Genomic DNA, 21,491 nt, shown 5'->3' with positions numbered 1-21,491 from the left:
TGTGGTCAACATACCCTCAGATAAAGCAGTAAGTTTTTTTCTTTTTTTTAAAGTAATTAATAGAAAAGAACATTGGATAGGTAGGATAATCAGAGATAATGGAAAGCTTTGGAAACCAATAGAGGAGCCATTTGATTAGAAAATGGCTTTTTTTCCCAAGTTACAAAAACTCAGTATACATAATTAGGCTATTCTTCTCTAATGATTACATATGTCAAGTAAAATAGTCTGTGAAAGCACTTAGTATTACTTGGACACATAATAGTGACTCAAAAACTATAAGCTGAATCTGAGTCTTCTAAAGAACTTGTAAGCTCTTTGCACTGTAGTGAAAATATGAACAACAAATGCTCTAACAGCAATGTCCAATAGAAATATAATGTGAGCCACAAATGTAATTTTAAAATTTCTAATAGCCACATTAAAGGCTCGAAAGAAACAGATAAAATTAATTTTAATAATATATTTTCTTAAACCCAGTATGTTTTAATAAGATGTTTTCTCTTTTTTGTTGTTAAGTCTTCAGAATCTATTATGTATTTTATACTTACTGCACATCTCATTTCATGTGTTTAATAGACACGTGTAACTAGGAGCTACTGTATTGGACACCAGGGCTCCATAGTTTTATAGCATAGCATCTGGTATCAGATGACCTGAGTTTGAATACTACCATTCTCTTTCTTAGATGTGTAAGTATGTAGCAGCTACTTGGCCTCTGTGTGCCTTAGATTCCTGATACATAAAATGAGAAAACTAATAGTATCTACCTCATCAAAGGGTTATTGTGGGGATTGAAAATAAGGTAATATATGTAAAGCATGTAACTTGGTATCTGGCAAGTACTGAGTGAAAAATAAATGTTTATTTTGATTAATTGCATCACGCTTCTATTGTTATGATTAAATAGCAGACATTCCTTAGTTTCCATGTCTTCTCCTTCTTGAAAGTGTTTGGTTATCCCCACTTAAACATTCCCACTTAAAATTCTAAACCAATCACTAAATAGCAAAGTAAGGTTGCAGAGCTGGAGAAAAAAGGTTATGAGTGGTATATACTTGGCATTATACACTACTACTATTGTTGGTATTCACTACAGGGTACAAATAAATTATTTTCAATTTGCTGTTATATTTAACACTCATCAAGTCTTTTGACTTTTGAATCTAGCATCATTATATATGCTTTCTCAATCAGGTTATAAAATTCGTGTCTGGTAATGATTTACAGCATCATTGGCAACACTGAAATATAGAAAGCATTCATTGTCTTACCCTCCTTCCTCCTGCCTTTGAAGCTCTGATTGAGCCTTTTCTGCTCTCAGCTATTTGGGACCAAGACATATAGTTGATATTGCTTTCTTTTCTTTCCTTCTATTTAAATCCTTAGAGGAAAGTGCACAAAACAAAAAAGTACAATTATTTATCACACATTCTTATGTAACTATCATGTACAGCAAAATGTAAAACATTGCCAACTTTCCAGATGGGTCTTCTTGTAATCCCTTCCAGTCATCTGCAGAATGAGCAACTGTCCTGATGCTCAGGCTAATTACCTTTTAGCTTATTTATTTATTTATTTATTTATTTTGAGACAGAGTCTCACTCTGTCACCCAGGCTGGAGTGCAGCTGTCCTGATGCTCAGGCTAATTACCTTCTATCTTATTTATTTATTTATTTTTTATTTAGAGACAGCGTCTCACTCTGTCACCCAGGCTGGAGTATAGTGGTGCGATCTCAGCTCACTGCAGCCTCCACCTCCTGGGTTCAAGCAATTCTCGCGCCTCAGACTCCTAAGTGGCTGGGGTTACAGGTGCCTGCCACCACACCTGGCTAATTTTTGTATTTTTTGTAGAGGCATGGTTTCGGCATGTTGGCCAGGCTGATCTCGAACTCCTGACCTCAGGTGATCCACCCACCTTGGCCTCCCAAAGTGCTGGGATTACAGGCATCCGCCACTGCGCCCGGTCACCTTCTAGCTTTTAAAAATAATTTTATCACTAAGTGTGTTTAGTTTTGTCTGTTTTTGAATTTTGCATGAGTGAATTTAATAATAGTTTTTCATTATGAATGAATTCTGCATGTAATTCTTCACTCAGCATATTGTTAGATTGATCCATGTTACTGCATGTAGCTGCAATTCATTTATTTTCATTGTTGTGTAGTATTTCATTGTATGAATATACTACGGTTTGTTTATTCTATATTTGGACATTTGGTTTCTTTTCCAGTTTGGGGCTATTATAAACAGTATTATTATGAACACTCTTATGCATATAAGCATGCATTTCTGTAAAACACACCCAAGGGTAGAATTGCTAGGTCATAGAGAAAGCCATCTTGAACTTTCATAGGTAATGCCAAACTTTTCAAGGTGGTTCTGCCAGTTGTTTCCACCAGTGGTGTGTGAGAGTTTCCACTGACCGTACATCCTCGACCAAAATAATAATAATAATAATAATAACCATTTTCCACCAATTTTAGTGATTCTGGTAGGTGTGTAATGATATTTCCCTGTGGTTTTAGGATTTTTTTTTTTTTTGGCTGAGAAAAATTCAGAAGTTTCTGAAAATATTGACTAAGATGAAGCCTTTGGTTTTTTTCTTTTTTTTTAGAGACAGAGTATCATTCTGTCACCCAGGATGGAGTGTAGTGACACGATCATGGCTCACTGCAGCCTTGAACTTACGGGCTCAAGCGATTCTCCCGCATCAGCCTCCCGAGAAGCTGGAACTTTAGGTGTGCACCACCACGCCCTGCTAACTTTTTAAATTTTTTGTAGAGCTGGAGTCTCTCTCTATTGCCCAGGCTGATCTTGAACTCCTGGGGCTCAAGTGATCCTCCCGCCTCAGCCTCCCAAAGTGTTGAGATTACAGACGTGAGCCATTGCACCCAGCTGCCTTTGGTTTTCAGTTTTCCATGCTGTCACTGTCTTTCAGTACCACAGTCGAGTTGATAAAACTTTTTATTAGTTTTGTTTTGTTTTGAGACAGACCCTTGCTCTGTCACCCAGGCTGGAATACAGTGGTGCAATCTTGGCTCACTGCAGCCTCTGCCTCCCAGACTCAAGTGATCCTCCCACTTAGCCTCCCAAGTAGCTGAGACTACAGGTGTGTGCCACTGCACCAGCTAATTTTTTGTAAAGACAGGGTTTTGTCATATTGCCCAGGCTGGCTTTGAACTCCTGGGCTTAAGAGATTTGCCTGCTTCAGCCTCCCAAAGTGCTGGAATTACAGGCATGAACCACTGTGCCTGGCCAAGAGTTTATGACACTTTTAAGAAAGAGTATTTTAAAATTTAATTGGATGCATGAAAGCAGTTAGTTTGGGATATTGCCCAAGATTCTTTCTTTGTACTTTTTATTGTCGTATCTAAAAAACAGATGTATTATTTCTCTTCGTAATCATTTAGCTGCCATTCCAGGAATCATAACAATTACTGAAATAAGAGGTATAGTCTATGGTTTATGGACTTGGATTTAATGAGTAAATCCTTCTAATTCCTCTGGAAGTGAGCCATTTTTCTTTGTTAGATTTTTTAAAAAATAAAGTACAAGTATGGTAACTGATCTGGATGACATTGAATAGCTGGTTATTGTTGACTAAAGTAAAACAGACTTTTAACATCAGACATGGGTAATGTCTGAGAGGTAAAGTGACACTAGATAAATGTCTGTATTCTACTCTGAAAATAGCAAAAGCCATATGGAAACAAGAGTTAATTGACTTGTAAATTTAATCCCACTCTCGGCCGGGTGCTGTGGCTCTCACACCTGTAATCCCAGTACTTTAGGAGGCGGAGGCGGAGGCGGAGGCGGGCGGGTCACCTGAGTTTGGGAGTTGGAGACCAGCCTGACCAACATGGAGAAACCCCGTCTCTACTAAAAATACAAAATTAGCCGGGCGTGGTGGCACATGCCTGTAATCTCAGCTACTCGGGAGGCTGAGGCAGGAGAATCGCTTGAATCTGGGAGGTGGAGGTTGTGGTGAGCCAAGGTCGCGCCATTGCACTCCAGCCTAGGCAACGAGCAAAATTCTGTCTCAAAATAAATAAATAATAAAATAAAATAAAATTTAATCCCACTCTGATAATGCCATGACATAATGAAAATTGTAAAACTGTGATTTCTTTTTGTGAAATACTGAGAATGGAAAATAATTAAAATAACGCTTTGAAGGTTGTACACGAGGATTAAGTTTTGTATAAAAGCTCAGTTTGTGTGTATTTGTGTTTAAAAAGCCTTAATATGCACTGAAAAGAGAATTATGGGAGTTTTTCTAATTGAGTGTCCCAAAATACCAGTTTGATAGCTATTTATAAGTGTGAAACAATTATGTTGTTTTATTCTCTAGTTTAATGGAAAAATGTAAATTTCTAAAATATTTTTATAATGGAATAATTTAACCTCAGATTTTATCCCATTAATAGTCATTTAGTAGTAGAAAGATTTTTAAGATGAAAAGTTTTAGGTACTTTAAAAGGATTGATGTAAACGTCATCTGAAAACAATTATAATTTAAACTTGGAAGGTAAATACTTAAAATGTAAGGTCTGATCTCACCAAACATAAAGTAGGAAAAAAATATGTTACGTGTATGGTTATTTTTGGTGCTTAATGGGAATGAACCTTGTACCAATTGTGGCTTATTCTGTCTTCTGCTTGTGGTAGAAGCAGAATATATTCTCTTCTATACTAGGAATTCTATACTAGGAATTATATTCCAAGTAGAGCTTGGAATATAATTGATTGTACAACTTTTGATTTAAACATTTAATTGAAGCCAGATTGATGCTTTGAATAAAAAAAAAAACCCATACTTCCTGGGTAGAGTCAGAAGTTGTGTTTTTTGGTACTTAGGGTTTTAAACAGAATTTGACAGATTTCTAGTAGAGGTAATAAATTTTAATTTTGGGAAAATTGTGAAATGAAAATTTGGATGAATCAAAGCCAAGGAGACTTCTGCTTTCTTTCTTTTCTTTTCTTTCTTTGTTCCTTTCTCTCCCTCTCTCTCTCTCTTTCTTCCTTTTCTTTTTTCTTTCTTTTTTTTTTTTTGACAAGGTCTCACTCTGACATCCAGGCTGGAGTGCAGTGGTGCAGTCATAGCTCACTGCAGCCTCAAACTCCTGGAGTCAAGCATTTTTCCTGCCTCAGCCTCCTGAGCATGTGCCACAACACCTGGCTATTTTTTTTTTCTTTTTTTTGGACAAGGTCTCACTGTGTTTCCCAGGCTGGTCTCAAAACTCCTGGACTCAAGTGATCCTCCTGCCTCAGCCTTCCAAAGCACGGGGATGATTACAGGCATGAGCTACCTCAGCCAGCTGGTTTCATTTTAAAGAAGATAGTGTCTGACAAATTTGGCAGATTCAGAATCAAAATAAGAAAAATCTATATATGTTTTATTCTTTGCTCTTTCATACTTATGATACATTTTGAAGTTTATCACTTGTTTTCTCCATTATAGTCACATATGTAAGAAGGAAAGTATTTGTTTGAAAATTTAATGTTAACAATTAGATTCCTGATAACAGTACATGAGGATATTCATACCCACATTCCGAATGACAAGTATTGCTAACAGCCTGTCTTGATAGGGCGAGATTAACCATTCCAAAGAATTTGAACTTTTTCAACCTTTTAAAATTTTGGGGGCATTTATATTTGACCCTCAGGTAAGCAGAGTAAACATCAAGGACCTAGGTCTGATTGTTTTTGACCATTCAGTTTTTAAAGTAGGTCTCATTAAAGCCTGAAAAAGTCACAAATATCTTCTTGAATTGTTTGTTGTTGTTGTTGTTGTTGTTTTGAGACGGAGTCTTGATCTGTCTCCCTGGCTGGAGTGCAGTGGTGTGATCTTGCCTTACTGCAACCTCCACCTCCCGGGTTCAAGCAATTCTCATGCCTCAGCCTCCCAAGTAGCTAGGACTACAGGTGCGCACCTGGCTAATTTTTGTATTTTTTTAGTAGAGACGGGGTTTCACCATGTTGGCCAGGCTGGTCTCGAACTCCTGATCTCAGGTGATCTGCCTGCCTCAGCCTCCCAGAGTGCTGGGATTACAGGTGTGAGCCACTGCACCCGGCTGTGAATTGTTTTAATTGATCAGCTTATCACAAGTGACAGGCTGGATATTTTATGTTAATAATATAGTTGATTTGAATGAACCTACAAGTTCTTCTAATTTGGGCAAGACCACTTGCAAATAAATTGCTCTGTTTCAAACTAGCTGTGATATATGCTGACTTCACCATGTATAGTAGATAATCCAACTCTGGTTATAATGTACTAAAAAGCCCTTTTAATAAAAAATTAAGCTTAATTCCTTTTTAAATTAAAAATGAATATTTGCTTTGTAACATTGTCTCCCCTACTTGTCAGAGTTTCAGATTCAGTTAAACAGTGGATACTTACTGTTTTCTTTTTGACACTAGTAGTCTAAATAAAGACTGGGGGAAAAAATCAAAATCAAACTATGGAATGTGAAATACCACAATGATGTGGAATATCACTTTCTGAACTTTTCACCTTTTACTTTTAAGATAAAGATACAGATATCACCATGAAGGGTAATGTGGAAGACTTTGGCCTGCGAGACACCTTGAGCATCGCATCCACGGATTCCTTTGCTTCCGCAGCAGAGGTAGGACATATGTGTTCCTAATGAGGATTTCTGTTTCTCTTTTGGTGGAAACAACAGTCTTGTCATTATACTGTAATTCAGTTTGGTCACTATTTATTTAGCATGTACCATGTGGTAGGTGCCAGGATACAAAAATGAATAAATCTAACATGAAAATAAGCTCCTACAGGAGCTTACACTCTCTTTAAGGAGATGGACCTGTAAACACATGGTTTAGATGGGCACTTTCATATACTGTAGATTATGGGTGAGGCATATAAATTAGTATGTTAATGGAAAGCAATTTTTCAACTTATATCAAGAGTCTTAAAGATGTTCGATTTCTTTAGTTGAGAAATCATACTTCTAGATTTTTGTTCTAAGAAGGTGATCAGATTCAAAGATTATATATATATAAATATTCACTGTTGGCCAGGTGCAGTGGCTTACAACTGTATTCCCAGTACTTTAGGAGGCTGAGGTGGAAGGATTGCTTAAGCTCTGGAGTTTGAGACCAGCTTGAGCAACATAGTGAGACCTTGTCCCTACAAAAAATTTAAAAAATTAACCAGATGTGGTAGTGAGTAGCCTATAGTTCTGGTTATTCAGGAGGCTGAGGTGGGAGGATCCCTTAAGCCCAAGAGGTCAAGACTGCAGTGGGCCATGATTGTGGCACTGCATTCCAGCCTGGGTGACAGAACAAGACCCTGTCTTAAAAAAAAAAAAATATAGATAGATAGATAGATAGATAGATAGATAGATAGATAGATATAGATATATATGTATATACACACACACATACACACATTCACTGTGGCATTTTAGCAACAATGAAAAACTAAAAACAATCTAATGCCAAATTATGACACATCTGTAATTAGAAATGTTATAGAGCTATAAACATGTTTCCAATAATTTTAATGACATGGGAACATGTTAAGTGAAGATTAGTATGTAAAGTTTTATATAGATTGTATGATTATAATTTTGTAAAAAGGAAACAAACGTGCGTGATATATAAGTATATAGGCAGAGGAAAAAAGGCTAACCATAAATAAACAGTAGTGATTACTGAATTATAAATCTTTGGATAATTTATTTTTCACTGAGATTTAAATTTTTTACCAAAAGAGACTGCTTGCAAAGAGGTCATCTTTTTGTTTTAATTTTTGTACTTAAAACAGCTTTAAAAATTACATGTGGCCAATTTTATCTCAGAATATTTGCATTTTTTACAGTAGATTTTGGATATAATAATTTTAGGTGCTCTTTTTTCATAGAAATAGTATTATGCATCTGGCCAGGCACAGTGGCTTATTCCTGTTATCCCAGAACTTTGGGAGGCCAAGGCGGGCAGATCACCTGAGGTCAGGAGGTTGAGACCAGCCTGGTCAATATGGTGAAACCCCATCCCTACAAAAAATTAAAAAATTAGCCGGGCATCGTGGTGCATGCCTGTAATCACAGCTACTCAGGAGGCTGAGGCACAAGAATTGCTTGAACCTGGGAGATGGAGGTTGCAGTGTGCCAAGATCGCACCACTGCACTGCAGCCTGGTCAACAGAGTGAGACTCTGTCTCACACACACATGCACAGAAGTAGTATTACACATCTATAACTGATGTGTGAATTTTATCTCTAGTTTGGAAGCTTTAGATATTCCAATACCCGTACCTTAAACTTTGGATCTGCCTTTTTAAAAGCAGTACTGATTCATAATATCTTTGATCCTCTCAAGGTTTTTCTATATGTGTATATTTCAGCCATCACTTACAGTATCATCTCCTAATTGTTTACATTACAAAAATTTTTCCACTTATAAGTTTGCAGTAGACAGAATATATTTACTTGTTCTATGGGAAAGCTGTTTCCTCTTCCTTTTACTGTTCATTATATACATATTTGTCTTTCTATTCTGTAGATACTATGTCCTAGGTCGTTTGTAAGGAGAAAAATTGCTATTCACTTTGCACTTTTTTCCATTGTGAGGAACAATATACCTAATTGCTCTAAAGTTTTTTTCTAATATGCAACTTTAAAAAATATTTTGCTAAGTGTTCATTGTACTCACTTTAAATTTATTGTTTAATAAAGTTTAATAAAAATTATTAAATACTTGTGGAAAACAAAATGCATGAATATACACGAAAAGGACTTACCATTCAAGAAATACCCTAAGAATGCTTCCATGTTATAAATGTATGGTCTCAGAATGTGAATGTTCCAAGATAAATTATTTTATAAGAAATGTTTGTTAAATTATTTTTAACTATATGCCAAGCACTTAAGGTTAAATTAGGGAAAATTGTTTTAATGAAGAAAATTACTAAGTTAATAGAATCAGAACGCTTTGGGAAGTTAAACAAGGTTTTGATCGTTCGAAAACCTTTTCAGGATTACCAGAAAGATTTCTTGCCTAGTTAGATTAAAACAATTTCTGGTATCGGTTTTTCTATAAGCTAGATCAATCATTTGTGAAAGTGATTAACAAGATTTTCCTGTATAAGCTTTGCCAAACATTGGTTTGGAACCACGGATGAAAAGCTTTTTTTTTTTTTTTTTAAATATAGCTTTCTTGACAGTAATTCACATGCCATAAAATTCACCCTTTTAAAATATAGAGTTCAGTGGTTTATAGTATGTTTATATAGTTGTGCAGCCAGCACTACTTTCTAATTTCAGAACATTTTTATCACCCTAAACACAAACCCCTGCCCAATAGCAGTCACTCTCCGACTCCCTTTACCCCCCAGCCCTTGGCACCCAATACCTTCTGACTCTATGAATTTGCCTTATTCTGGACATTTCTTATAAGTGGAATCATACCATGCGATATGTTGTATTTGGCTTTCTTTCACTTAACATAATGTTTTCTTTCAAGTTCTGAAAAGTCTTTTTGATGTTGGGATACCTTCCCATTTTACTCCTAATTCTTCCATCTGTTAAAGATATTGTCATTTAATAGGTAGAAACTAATATTGCAGAGAGCAGTTTTTAGCTGTAGATTCCATTTTTTATAGAATTACCACTCTGCAATTGTGTATATGTATTTAATAGAGAAATCATAGGCTTCTCTTTAAAAAGAAAATTTTATTTAAAAAAATTTTTTTAAATAGAGGTGGGGTCTTGTCAGGTTGCCCAGGCTGGTCTCAAACTCCTGAGCTCAAGCAGTCTTCCCTCGTTGGCCTCCCAAAGTGCTGGGATTATAGGTGTGAGCCACTGTGTCCGGCTGAAAATTTTATTTTTTATAATTCAGATACCTCGGCCGGGGCTGCTGGCTCACACCTGTAAATCCCAGCACTTTGGGAGGCCAAGGCAGGCGGATCACAAGGTCAGGAGATCGAGACCATCCTGGCTAACATGGTGAAACCCCTCCTCTACTAAAAATATAAAAAATTAGCCAGGCATGGTGGCGGGCGCCTGTAGTCCCTGCTACTCAGGAGGCTGAGGCAGGAGAATGGCGTGAACCTGGGAGGTGGAGCTTGCAATGAACTGAGATTGCGCCACTGCACTCCAGCCTGGGCAACAGCGAGACTGTCTCAAAAAATAAAATAAAATAATTTAGATACCTCTACTTGTACTCTAAATGGAACCTTGGAAAGCTTTTGCTATATCCACCTCTCTGATTTGACGACACTTATTTATAGCAATCCAGAAACTACACCAATAGTAGGGCCACGTTCAGTAGATATGGGAGCAGGATGGTGATTCTGGGCAGGCAGTATGGGTTTATTTTGCCAAAGAAAACACAGCAGTTGCATCCTGTTTTGCAAAAACCGTCAGTGTTTGGGAATGATTCTGATGATGATGATGAGACCTCCATGAGTGAAAGCCTTCAGAGGGAAGCTGCTAAGAAGCAGGCCATGAAACAGACCAAACTGGAATCCAGAAGGCCCTTGCAGAAAATGCTACTGTGTATGAATATGACAGTATTTATGATGAAATGCAGGAAAAAAAGGAGGAAAACAATACTAAATTGCTTTTGGGGAAAGACTGAAAGCCCAAGTGTATTCACAACTTGCTAAAAGCAGTTGAGATCAGAAAAAAGGAACAGGAAAAAAGAATGGAAAAGAAAATACAGAGAGATCGAGAAATGGAAAAGGGAGAGTTTGATGATAAAGAGGCATTTGTGACACCTGCATATAAGAAAAAACTGCAAGAGAGAGCTGAAGAAGAAAGAAAAAAGGGCTGCTGCACTGGAAGCGTGTTTGGATGTAACCAAGCAGAAAGATCTCAGTGGATTTTATAGACACTTACTAAATCAAGCAGTTGGTGAAGAGGAAGTACCTAAATGCAGCTTTCGTGAAGCCAGATCTGGTATAAAGGAAGAGAAATCAAGGGGCTACTCTGATGAAGTAAGTTCAAAAAACAGAATACCACAATAGAAATGCATTCTTCAAACTGATGTGAAAGTAGAGGAAAACCCAGATGCAGACAGTGACTTTGATGCTAAGAGCAGCAAGGATGATGAAATAAAGAAACTAGAGTGAACTGCAGAAGGGAAAAGGTCATAGAGACCCCTGAGAATCACCCCCAAGCACCACAGGAATCAAAACCACTCTCAGTCACCTAGTGAAGAAAGAGGGCACAGTGCCAGACACCACACGAAAGGATCACGAACATCGAGAGGACACGAGAAAAGGGAAGATCAGCACCAACAGAAGCAATCCAGAGACGAGGAGAACCATTACACTGACCGTGATTACCAGAAAGAAAGGGATTCTCATAGGCACAGGAGACCAGTCATAGAGATTCCCATTGGAAGAGGCATGAACAGGAAGATAAACTAAGGGCGAGGGACCAAAGAGAAAGAAGTGACAGAGTGTGGAAAAGGGAGAAAGATGGGGAGAAATATTCCCAAAGAGAACAAGAAAGAGAGACAACAAAATGATCAGAACCGACACAGTGAGAAAGGAGAGAAGGAAGAGAAAAGCAAAGCAAAGGAAGAGCGTATGAAAGTAAGGAAAGAAAGATATGAAAATAATGATAAATACAGAGATAGAGAAAAACAAGAAGTAAGTGTTTGATCTTCAGAAAGAAATCTTCAGAAAGGAAAGCAGCCCAAGTTCTAGGGCAAAGGATAAATTTCTTGACCAAGAAAGATCCAACAAAATGAAAAACATGACAAAAGACAAAGAAACCAGGAGAAACCCTCTAATTCTGAATCATCACTGGGAGCAAAACACAGACTCACAGAAAGGCAAGAGAAGGGTAAAGAACAAGAGAGACCACCTGAGGCAGTGAGCAAGTTTGCAAAGAGGAACAACGAAGAAACTGTAATGTCAGCTAGAGACAGGTACTTGGCCAGGCAGATGGTGCAGGTTAATGCAAAGAGCTATATTGAGAAACAAGATGATTGATGGCTACCCCAAGAGAAAGATTTAAGGAAGCACAGAAAACTAATTCCTGGAACCTGCTGCATAAAACCATAAAGGAGTGTGTTACCAGTAGTTTGGAGGGCATTTTAAAATTTATTTTCAAAATTTTAGGTTAAAATCAAAAGTCAGTCTTACATCTTGGATGTCTGGATGTGGATGTTTGGCTGAATTTATATAGAGTATGTACTTATCAATACCACATTCTTTGTTGTATTCCAGAACCATAAGAGTGTGCTAATTCCCTGTAGGTACATAATGAGGAAAATTGGCTCCACTACAACCATTAAAAAATAATTTTGGCCAGATGTGGTAGCTCGTGCCTGTAATACCAACATTTTGGGAGGCCGAGGCAGAAGGATCACTTGAGGCCAGGCATTCAAGACCAGCCTATGCAAGATAATGAGACCTTGTCTCTATTTAAAAAACAAAAAGCCTGGTGTGATGGTGCATGCCTGTAGTCCCAGCTGTTCGAGAGGCTGAGGCAGGAAGATCACCTGAGCCTAGGAATTTGATGTTACAGTGAGCTATGATCATACCACTGCACTCCAACCTGGGTAACAGCGGGACCCTGTCTCTAAAAAAAACCTTTTTTTAAATAAATAATTTAACTCTTCTAATAATGTTGGTTTTGTTGCATGAGCTGTTTGTTTTATAAATATTGTATTTCAGATAAAATATGGATTTGAACAATAGAAAATATACTTTACGTTCTGAAATTTGTATTAAAGTGTAAAATGTGAATCATACATCTTGTCTAAATAGCTTACAGCATAGTTGGCTTAAATGAAAATAAAAAATAGTGATATGCTTAAAAAATACACCAATAATAATGTACAAAGTGACAAAGATGAATATTTAGGATAATTATAACCTGAAAAGGGAGAGAGGGCTACATCTATCATTTAAAATTTTTCTTCTATGAAAGTATGAAGGCATGGCCGTCCGTGGTGCTCACGCCTGTAATCCCAGCACTTTGGGAGACCGAGATGGGTGATCACCTGAGGTCAGGAGTTCTAGACCAGCCTGGCCAACATGGTGAAACCCAGTCTCTACTAAAAATACAAAAACTAGCCAGTGTGGTGGCACACGCCTGTAATCCCAGCTACTTAGTAGGCTGAGGCAGGAGAATCGCTTGAACCAGGGAAGCAGAGGTTGCAGTGAGCCAAGATTGTGCCACTGTACTCCAGCCTGGGCAACAGAGTGAGACTCTCTCTCAAAAAAAAAAAAAGTATGAAGGCTTGACTGGGGCTGAAAGATCTGTTCCCAAGATAACTCACTCCTATGAATGGAAAGTTGGTGCTATCCATTAACAGAAGACCTAAGTTTCTTACCACATAGACTTTTCTATAGGACTATTTGAGTATCTTTACAGCATGGCACCTGGCTTCCCGCAGAGGGAGTGACCCAAGAGAGGGCAAGGTGGAAGTGATGACTGTTTCGACCTATCCTCAGAAATCTCATTCTGTCATTTCCACAATGTGCTGTTGGTTACACAGGTTAGCCCTATTCAATGTGGGTTGGGATGTGAGTAACCAGGGTGAGAGAATCATTGAAGACCCAATTTGGAGGGTGGCTATTTTAAGTTCCTATTGTCTATTAAGGGATACAGATTGGTAACAGCCTGCTTTCTTTAACTGTAAGTCTTATTTATAATTTTAGGTGATTGATTTGAAAGGAAAATGTAAACATGTATAAAATGGTCCACATTAAAATAGAACTTAGCCTATTTCATGTCCCTACTTGTAATAATCTTGAAACTTCAGACATTTCATTCATGGTCATTCAGAGGACCTGGTCTGGATTAAGGCTTTTAAAAAATATTACTTCAAATTTAGCAAAGTCATTACATGCCAAGGAGGATAAGGCTCAGTCCATCCTGTACCTCATGGGGCCCAAGAGAAGTAATTTAGGATGTTTGAAATCTTTAGCTAATCCCCAAACAGAGTTTTCACTGGTTGCTTCATATGTGGGAATTATCTATTTTTCTGTTTTTATTGTTGCTGTTGTTGACTTGTTTGATTTCTTTCTTTCTTTTTTTTTTTTTTTTTTTTTTTTTTTGTGAGATGGAGTTTTGCCCTTGTCACCCAGGCTGGAGTGCAATGGCACGATCTTGCCTCACTGCAACCTCTACCTCCCGTGTTCAAGTGATTCACCTGCCTCAGCCTCCCAAGTAGCTGGGATTGCAGGCACCTGCCACCACACCCAGCTAATTTCTGTATTTTTAGTAGAGATGGGGTTTTGCCATATTGGCCAGGCTGGTCTTGAACTCCTGACCCTCAGATGATCCACCCACCTCCGCCTCCCAAAGTGCTAGGATTACAGGCATGAGCCACCGTGCCGGGTCTTGTTTGATTTCTTTTATGGTCATATTTATGGTACTTCTGAAATATGGGAAATAACAAAAGGTAGGATGATGATTTGGTGTAAACAAATATAGTATTACTTTTCTTTTTGAAAATATTAAAATGAGTTTTTAAAATGTAGCCTTTTGGGAGAAGAATAATTTCAAAATACATAGGAAATTTCAGCTAGTAAAAAAAAGACCCCCTTTTAATAGTAAATTGCATGTTCCATAGCTGAAATTAACTGCCTTATTGACCGCTGCTTCTGAAATAACTTCTCAGCTCTATTTAAATGTTAATTTTTTTCTAAAACCTTTTAAAACATGTTTGGGAATTTTGTTGAGAAATTCTTCCTATGTGATGTATTCTGAAATAAGAATTTCAACCAATGTTTTAATGAGTTTCTTTTTGTTTAAAAAAGTTTAAGATTAATGATTTAAATAAATGTTTCTGAGCTGGCATTGTCTCTGAAGAGTCAATAATGTTAGCTAGTATCAAATCTTCAACATGATATATTCTCACAGCTGCAGTCTTATTTTAAGAGGCTTCTTTAAACGATTACTTAAACCAAACCAACAAATAAGCAAGGTAGATCAATAATTCAAGACTCAACTCTGGAATCTCCCATTGTTGGATTGTCTTCTTATTATTGTTAGAAATTATTTCATGTAGAGGGTTTAATTGGAGCCCAGTTTAGTTTTCTTTCTTTCTTTCTTTCTTTTTTTTTGAGTCAGAGTCTTACTCTGTCACTCAGGTTGGAGTGTAGTGGTGTGATCTCAGCTCACTGCAACCTTGCAACCTCTACCTCCCAGGTTCAAGCAATTCTTCTGCCTCAGCCTCCCAAGTAGATGGGATTACAGGCATGTGCCACCATACCTGGCTAATTTTTGTATTTTTAGTAGAGATGGGGTTTCGCCATCATAGCCAGGCTGGTCTCGAGCTTCTGACCTCAAGTGATCTGCCCACATCAACCTCCCAAAGTTCTGGGATTACAGGTGTGAGCCACCGCACCTGGCCCCCAGTTTACTTCTTAGGATTTTTCTCTAATAGAGAATAGAGAATACTAATAGTACATGTGTGTGGGTCCTATTTGTTTTGACAGTGGTACAAAAATTTAAAACTGTTTAATATCTAAAGAATTTTCATTCTAAGTTATTTTTAAAAAGCTGTTTAGTTTTGTTAGCCTCAAGAAGACTTTGCCCTTTAGCATAACATATATTCCTTAAAATATGAGGGGAAATGTTACTTAAAGTAGAGAATATATACTGTGAGATACTGTCATCTCTTCATACCTTTTTTTTTGCATCTGGCCTAATAGACATATTTATATATCATAAATATTGCTGATGCTGAAACTTCTTATCCCTTGGCTGTTTGGATAAGGCTGATAGGAAGGGTATAATTTGGTGCTTAAGTTCTGGAATAATGTGCCTGGGTTTAAATTTTATCATTTAGTTGTGGGATTCTGGGTAAATTCCTGCTAATTTAATCTCTGTTTCTTCATCTGTAAAATGTGGATTATTTATTTATTTGTTTATTTGAGAGAGAGAATCTCACTCTGTCTCCCAAGCTGGAGTGCAGTGGTACGATCTTGGCTCACTGCAACCTCCACCTCCTAGGTTCAAGTGATTCTCCTGCCTCAGCCTCCCAAGTAGCTGGTATTATAGGCATGTGCCACCACACCTGGCTAATTTTTGAATTTTTAGTAGAGGCGGGGCTTCCCCATGTTGGCCAGGCTGGTCTCCAACTTTTGACCTCAAGTGATCCGCCTGCCTCGGCCTCCCAAAGTGCTGGGATTACAGGAATGAGCCACTGCACCCAGCAAAATGTGAATAATAGTACTTACTTTATGAGCTTTTGTAAGGGTTAAATAAATCAACTGAAAGCATTAGCACAGCACTGACTGCATGTGAAATACCAAAACCAAAGCCTTGAGAGTTACTTCTAGAATCATAGCGTAGACATTCAAAAGTCTCCTCCACAAAGCAAAAAATGTCAAAAACAAAATTTTCAGAATTCTGAAAATGGATAAAAGACTTGCAAAAATTCAGAGAACATTGAATCAAGTAAAATGGCTGAATCTCCATAAGAGCAGTGAGCTTTGTGGATTTTTAATTTGCTCTCTTCCTTTTTAATAAAAAAATGTTTTGGGTGTGAGAGCAGAGTACAAGCTGTAGTGTCAGGAGTCATGGCAGGACAAGCATTTGGAAGTTTCTTCCACCCTGACCAAGTATTGGTTGAAAGATGTGCTGCAGAAACTACAACCAAAGGAGGCATTATGGCTGGGCACTGTGGCTCATGACTGTAATCCCAGCACTTTGGGAGGCTGAGGCAGGAGGATCACTTAAGTCCAGGAGTTAGATACCAGCCTGGCCAACATAATGAACGCTCGTCTCTATGAAAAATTTAAAAATGAGTGGGAGGATCACTTGAGCCTGGGAAGTTGAGGCTGCAGTGAGCCATGATTGTGCCACTGCACTACTGCCTGGCTGACCTGACAAAAACAAACAAAAACAAACAAAAACCCAAAAACAAACAAACAACACACACACACAAAGGAGGCATCATGCTTCCAGAAAAATCTCAAGGAAAAGTATTGCAAGCAACAGTAATAGCTGTTGCTGTTGGATCAGGCTCTAAAGGAAAGAGTGGAGAGATTCAACCAGTTAGCATGAAAGTTGGAGATAAAGTTATTTTCCCAGAATATGGAGGCACCAGGATTATCTCTTATTTTATTTTTCCATTAAGTTATTGGGGTACAGGTAGTATTTGGTTACATAAGTTCTTTAGTGGTGATTTGTGAGACTTTGGTGCACCTATCACCTGAGCAGTATATACTGCACCATATTTGTAGTCTTTTATCCCTCACCCCCTCCCACTCTTCCCCTCAAGTCCCCAAAGTCCATTGTATCATTCTTATGCCTTTGCGTCCTCATAGTTTAGCTCCCACTTATCAGTGAGAACATGTGATGTTTGGTTTTCCATTCCTGAGTTACTTCACTTAGAATAATAGTCTCCAGTCTCATCCAGGTCACTGCAGATGCTGTTAATTCATCCTTTTTATGGCTGCACAGTATTCCTTCATCTATACATACCACAGTTTCTTTATCCACTTGTCGATTGATGGGCATTTGGGTTGGTTCTACAATTTTGATTCACAATTTTGCTATTGTGAACTGTGTTGCTATAAACATGCATGTGCAAGTATCTTTTTCGAATGATGACTTCTTTTCCTCTGGGTAGATACCCAGTCGTGGGCTTGCCGGATCAAATGGTAGTTCTACTTTTAGTTCTTTAAGGAATCTTCACACTTTTTTCCATAGTGGCTGTACTAGTTTACATTCCCACCAGCAGTGTAGAAGTGTTCCCTGATCACTGCATCCACACCAACATCTACTGTGTTTTGATTTTTTGATTATGGCCATTCTTGCAGGAGTAAAGTAGGTATTACACTGTGGTTTTGATTTGCATTTCCCTGATCATAGTGATGTTGAGCATTTTTTTCATGTGTTTGTTGGCCATTTGTATATCTTCTTTTGAGAATTGTCTATTCATGTCCTTAGCCTACTTTTTGATGGGACTTTTTTTTTCTGATTTGTTTGAGTTCATTGTAGATTCTGGATATTAGTCCTTTATCAGATGTAGAGATTGTGAAAATTTTCTCCCACTCTGTGCGTTGTCTACTTACTCTGTCAACTGGTCCTTTTGCCATGCAAAAGCTCTTTCGTTTAATTAGGTCCTAGCTATTTCTTTGTTTTTATTGCATTTGCTTTTGGGTTCTTAGTCATGAAATCCTTGCCTAAGCCAATGTCTAGAAGGGTTTTTCCAATGTTATCTTCTAGAGTTTTTGTAGTTTCAGGTCTTAGGTTTAAGTCCTTAATCCATCCTGAGTTGATTTTTGTATAAGGTGAGAGATAAGGATCCAGTTTCATTCTCCTACATGTGGCTAGCCAATTATCCCAGCACCATTTGTTGTAAAGGGTGTCTTTTCCCCATTTTATGTTTTTGTTTGTTTTGTCAAAGATCAGTTGGCTGAACTATTTGGGTTTATTTATGTGTTCTCTCTTCTGTTCCATTGGTCTATGTGCCCATTTTTATACCAGTACCATGCTGTTTTGATGATTGTGGCCTTATAGTATAGTTTGAAATCAGGTCATGTGATGCCTCCAGAATTCTTTTCGCTTAGTCTTTCTTTGGCTATGCAGGCTCTTTTTTGGTTGCATATGAATTTTAGAATTGTTGTTTCTAATTCTGTGAAGAATGATGGTGGTATTCTGATGGGGATTGCATTGAATTTGTAGATTGCTTTTGGCAGTATGGTCATTTTCACAATATAGATTCTACCCATCCATGAGCATGGGATCTGTTGCCATTTGTTTGGGTCGTCTCTGATTTTTTTCAGCAGTGTTTTGTAGTTTTCCTTGTAGAGGTCTTCGGACTCCTTGGTTAGGTATATTCCTAAGTATTTTATTTTATTTTTTTGTAGCTGTTGTAAAAGGGGTTGAGTTCTTGATTTGAGTCTCTGCTTGGTCGCTGTTGGTATATAGAAGAGCTACTGATTTGTGTACATTAATCTAGTATCTGGAAACTGCTGATTCTTTTATCAGTTCTAGGAGCTTTCTAGACAACTTCTTAGGGTTTTCAAGGTAAACGATCATATTGACAGCAAACAGTGACAGTTTGACTTCCTCTTTACTGACGTGGATGCCCTTTATTTCTTTCTCCTGTCTGATTGCTCTGGCTAGGTCTTCCAGTACTATGTTGAAGAGGAGTGGTGAGAGTGGGCATCCTTGTCTTGTTCCCATTCTCAGAGGGAATGCTTTCAACTTTTCCCCATTCAGTATTATGTTGGCTGTGGGTTTGTCTTAGATGGCTTTCATTACGCTAAGGTATGTCCCTTGTATGCCGATTTTTCTGAGAGTTCTAATCATAAAGGGATGCTGGATTTTGTCAAATGCTTTTTCTGCATCTATTGAGGTGATCGTGTGATTTTTGTTTTTAATTCTGTTTATGTGGTGTGTCACATTCATTGACTCGCATATGTTAAACCGTCCCTGCATCCCTGGTATGAAACCCAGTTGATCGTGGTGGATTATCTTTTTGATATGTTGTTGGATTCAATTAGCTAGTGTTTTGTTAAGGATTTTAGCATCTATGTTCATCAAGGATATTGGTCTGTAGTTTTGTTTTTTGGTTACATCCTTTCCTGGTTTTGGTATTAGGGTGATGCTGAATTAGGGAGGGTTCCTTCTATCTTGTGGAATAGTGTCAAAAGGATTAGTACCAATTCTTCTTTGAATGTCTGATAGAATTCTCTTGTGAATCCATCTGGTCCTGCACTTTTTTTTAATCGGTAATTTTTTAATTACCATTTCAGTCTTGCTGCTTGTTATTGGTCTGATCAAGGTATCTAATTCTTCCTGATTTAAGATAGGAAGGTTGTATTTTTCCAGGAATTTATCCATATCTTCTAGGTTTTCTAGTTTATGTGTGTAAAGGTGTTCATAGTAACCTTGAATGATCTTTTGTATTTCAGTGGTATCAGTTGTAATATTTCCTGTTTCTTTTCTTAGTGAGGTTATTGGGATTTTCTCTCATCTTTTCTTGGTTAATCTTGCTAAAGGTCTATCAATTTTATTTATCTTTTCAAAGAGCCAGCTTTTTGTTTCATTCATCTTTTGTATTTTTTTTTTTTTGTTTCAATTTCATTTAGTTCTGCTCTGATCTTGGTTATTTCCTTTCTTCTTCTGGGTTTGGGTTTGGTTTATTCTTGTTTGTCTAGTTGCTTGAGGTATGACGTTAGATTGTCTGTTTGTGCTCTTTCAGACTTTTTGATGTAGGCGTTTAGGGCTATGAACTTTCCTCTTAGTACCACCTTAGCTGTATCCCAGAGGTTTTGATAGGTTGTGTCATTTTTGTCATTCAGTCCGAAGAATTTTTAAATTTCCATCGTGCTTTTGTTTTTGACCCAGTGCTCATTCAGGAGCAGGTTATTTGATTTCCATGTATTTGCATGGTTTTGAAGGTCCTTTTTGGAGTTGATTTCCAGTTTTATTCCACAGTGGTCTAAGAGAGTGCTTGACATAATTTCAGTTTTTAGTATTGAAATGCGAGGTACCATTACATTCACTGTGCTCTTTGTTGCCTGTGTACTTTGGTTTTTTTTTTTTTTGTTTTTGCTTTGTAACTTGTATTGTATTGTATTGTATTTATGTATTTATTTTGTGATGGAGTTTCACTCTTGTTGCCCAGGCTGGTCTTGAACTCCTGACCTCAGGTGATCCGCCTGCCTCAGCCTCCCAAAGTGCTGGAAGGTGCTGGGATTGCGGGCATGAGCCACTGCACCTGGCACCCCCTACTTTTTTTAATTAGAGGATGTGGTGGTGCGTACCTGTAGCCCCAGCTACCCGGGAGGCTGAGGCAGGAGGATCACTTGAGCCCAGGAGTTTGAGGCTGCAGAGTTATGATTGTGCCACTGCACTACAGCTTGGGTGACAGAGCGAGATCCTGTTTCTTCCAAACAAAACACTCTAGAAGTTTTCTAGAAGTTTTCTGGGTTGTTTTTTTTTGTTTGTTTGTTTGTTTTTTGCTTAGGTGGCTACTCTACAGTGTTTGCAATTGTTTTTTAATGAACTGTCAGAAGATTGGAATTTCATATGTAGAGTTGTTATGCTAGCCAAAAGCACGACTGTCTTTCAGTTATACAAAAGTTAATCAAAGCTACATATAAGGAAATATGTCTTAGAATAGCAACACTGAGCTTATTTTGTTGTTTTTGTACTAAGTTTTGCTTCATTATAATCATAGGTTATAATACTTGTAAGTAATCTATGGATGATAAAATTCTCCTCCTCTTTTTAAAAAATGCTTCCTCAGTTGTTCTTTTTGGTGAACTATAAGATACAGTATTGCTGGCCAGACGCGGTGGCTGACGCCTGAATGCCAGTACTTTGGGAGGCTGAGGCAGGCGGATCACTTGAGGCCAGTTCGAGACCAGCCTGGCCAACATGGCAAAACCCCATCTCTACTAAAAATACAAAAATTAGCTGGGTGTGGTGGTGCATGCCTGTAATCCCAACTACTCTGGAGGCTGAGGCAGGAGAATCGCTTTAACCTGGGCGATGGAGGCTGCATTGAGCCAAGATCCTGCCACTGT

General features: G+C 37.9%; 1 protein-coding gene and 1 pseudogene across 11 annotated transcripts in view; both read left to right on the top strand.

Moving 5' to 3' along the window:
• MIGA1 (mitoguardin 1) overlaps window positions 1–21,491 on the top strand; it is a 95,681-nt gene that overhangs the window by 55,176 nt on the left and 19,014 nt on the right. For all 11 annotated transcript variants that reach the window (XM_063817061.1, XM_016921132.4, XM_009423794.5 and 8 more), the window contains one exon: window positions 6,536–6,636. In XM_063817061.1, coding sequence (XP_063673131.1) covers window positions 6,536–6,636 — 101 coding nt within the window. The remainder of the gene's footprint in view (window positions 1–6,535; window positions 6,637–21,491) is intronic.
• Window positions 10,228–12,051, top strand: LOC134810860 (nuclear speckle splicing regulatory protein 1-like; annotated as a pseudogene).

Source organism: Pan troglodytes, chromosome 1, assembly GCF_028858775.2.
Source record: "Pan troglodytes isolate AG18354 chromosome 1, NHGRI_mPanTro3-v2.0_pri, whole genome shotgun sequence".
In the NCBI taxonomy this organism is placed as follows: domain Eukaryota; kingdom Metazoa; phylum Chordata; class Mammalia; order Primates; family Hominidae; genus Pan; species Pan troglodytes.
The sequence above is the reverse complement of the archived record's forward strand: the minus strand, read 5'-3'. Positions and strand labels throughout refer to the sequence as shown.